The sequence below is a fragment of the Grammomys surdaster genome, unplaced genomic scaffold, assembly GCF_004785775.1.
Source record: "Grammomys surdaster isolate TR1022 unplaced genomic scaffold, NIH_TR_1.0 115043, whole genome shotgun sequence".
Classification (NCBI taxonomy): domain Eukaryota; kingdom Metazoa; phylum Chordata; class Mammalia; order Rodentia; family Muridae; genus Grammomys; species Grammomys surdaster.
This window is the reverse complement of record NW_021612872.1, coordinates 1-1610: the sequence shown is the minus strand read 5'-3', so window position 1 is coordinate 1610 and position 1610 is coordinate 1. Positions and strand designations below refer to the sequence as shown.

At 44.6% G+C, this 1610-nt stretch overlaps 1 protein-coding gene across 1 annotated transcript; it reads right to left on the bottom strand.

Moving 5' to 3' along the window:
* Window positions 1-596: 596 nt before the first annotated feature.
* LOC114635654 (disks large homolog 5-like) lies at window positions 597-1602 on the bottom strand (the record flags this gene model as incomplete). The annotated part of the gene is made up of 2 exons (XM_028784150.1): window positions 597-786; window positions 1469-1602. Coding segments are annotated over 2 exons (324 nt in total), but the record flags the coding sequence as incomplete, so codon positions are not given.
* Between the last annotated feature and the right edge of the window lie 8 nt (window positions 1603-1610).

The window sequence follows — 1610 nt, the reverse complement described above, 5'->3', positions numbered from 1 at the left end:
AATAATCTTTTTATTGGATATTTTATTATATTTCAGATGTTATCACCTTTCTTCATCCTCCCACCCAGAAATCCCCTATTCCATCCAACCTCCTCCTCCTTCAATGAGGATTTACCCCAACTCACCACCCTGCCCTTGAATTCCCCAAACTGGGGCTTCCAGCCTTCATGGGACCAAGGACCTCCTCTCACATCTATGTCTGACAAGGCCATCCTCCCCTACATATGCAGCTGGAACCATGGATCCAAAGCAAGTGAGTTACAGGCCCTGACTTCATCACTCAGTGTTCTGTGCTACTACATCGGAGGCACCCATATAGAACCCCTCTAGCATAAAGGCATGTAGGGTTGTAATGTGTTTTCAAAATATCTTCATGAACTGCAGCTTGGAGCTGAGTAGGAGGGATTGCTTGCCAATCATCCAGTTTCTTGAAAGAGGCTAACTCCACAGAAAGTCTTGTAAATGATCACAGAAATGAAGAACTGGAAATACATAGGAGAGTGTCTGGACAAGGTAGAGGATGGTTATCTGGGCTTGACTGTGTTTATGGTTAGACATGAGTCCACAAACTGCCCCTGATGCTTCATGCATCCTACCTGCTGCTGTTGCTGTTGGGTATACTTGTCGTATATCTTCAAGCTGGCCTCCACACACAGCCTCTTTGTTTTCTTAGTACACTCTTCCAGTGCAATCTGCTCCCTTAGCAGCTGCCTGTTCTCATTCCACAGAATTTTTACTTGGTTCTTTATATGAAGAGACTCTGTAAGGAGCTGACAGTTCCTGATGCTGAACCACAAAGAAGAAATGGTGATATGTAGGCAGCATCCATCTTCCTCCCACTTCTCCAAGTACCATCCCTTCTCACCACGGGCACTGGTCCCCAGACAGACACAGACTACAGACCAGAGCAGCCATAGAACATCACATATAAGAAGGTCAAATCGAGAACAGAGTAACATTCCAGAAGACTCAAAGTACTTCTGAAAACCGTGACACCAACAGGGCCTCATATATCTAGCAGAAGAGTACATAGGCCCCATGATTGTTTATATGTCCAGGTATTAGAAAACCACCTGTAGGTAGAAAGAGGACAAACCTTATCTAGAAGAGGAGAACAGACTCAACAGATATACAATCGTTCTATGTGTCTCATGCAAACCAGATCTATAAATCTGTTTTCAGGGCCCAGAGACTCAAGGTTGACTGATATCTCCATTAAGGTGCACACCTTTTCTATCTAGAGGATACTGAGTTGGGAAGGACAATGATTGCAGGGGCTCACAGAGTCATCACACCTGATCAAAATGAGCCCAAGAGGTAAAAATCCTACAGCCTTTCTTTGAGGGAGGCAAGCTTCCTGTTGAAAGGCAAATAGTACAGAACCAGCCCCTTACTTTGTTTGAAAGTTAGTGATGGACAGACATATTCTGTGCCTAGTGCTGGGGTAATGACACTGATAGTCACTCACCAGTAAAGTTGATTTTCTTTAGACAGCTCCTTGCACTTGTACAAGGCCTCACTGATCTCCTGAGGAATTTTCTTGAGATCGGTCATTACCTGGTCGTGTTGCATCTCAAGCATCATGTTCTCAAAGTTGGTCCTGTGGGAGG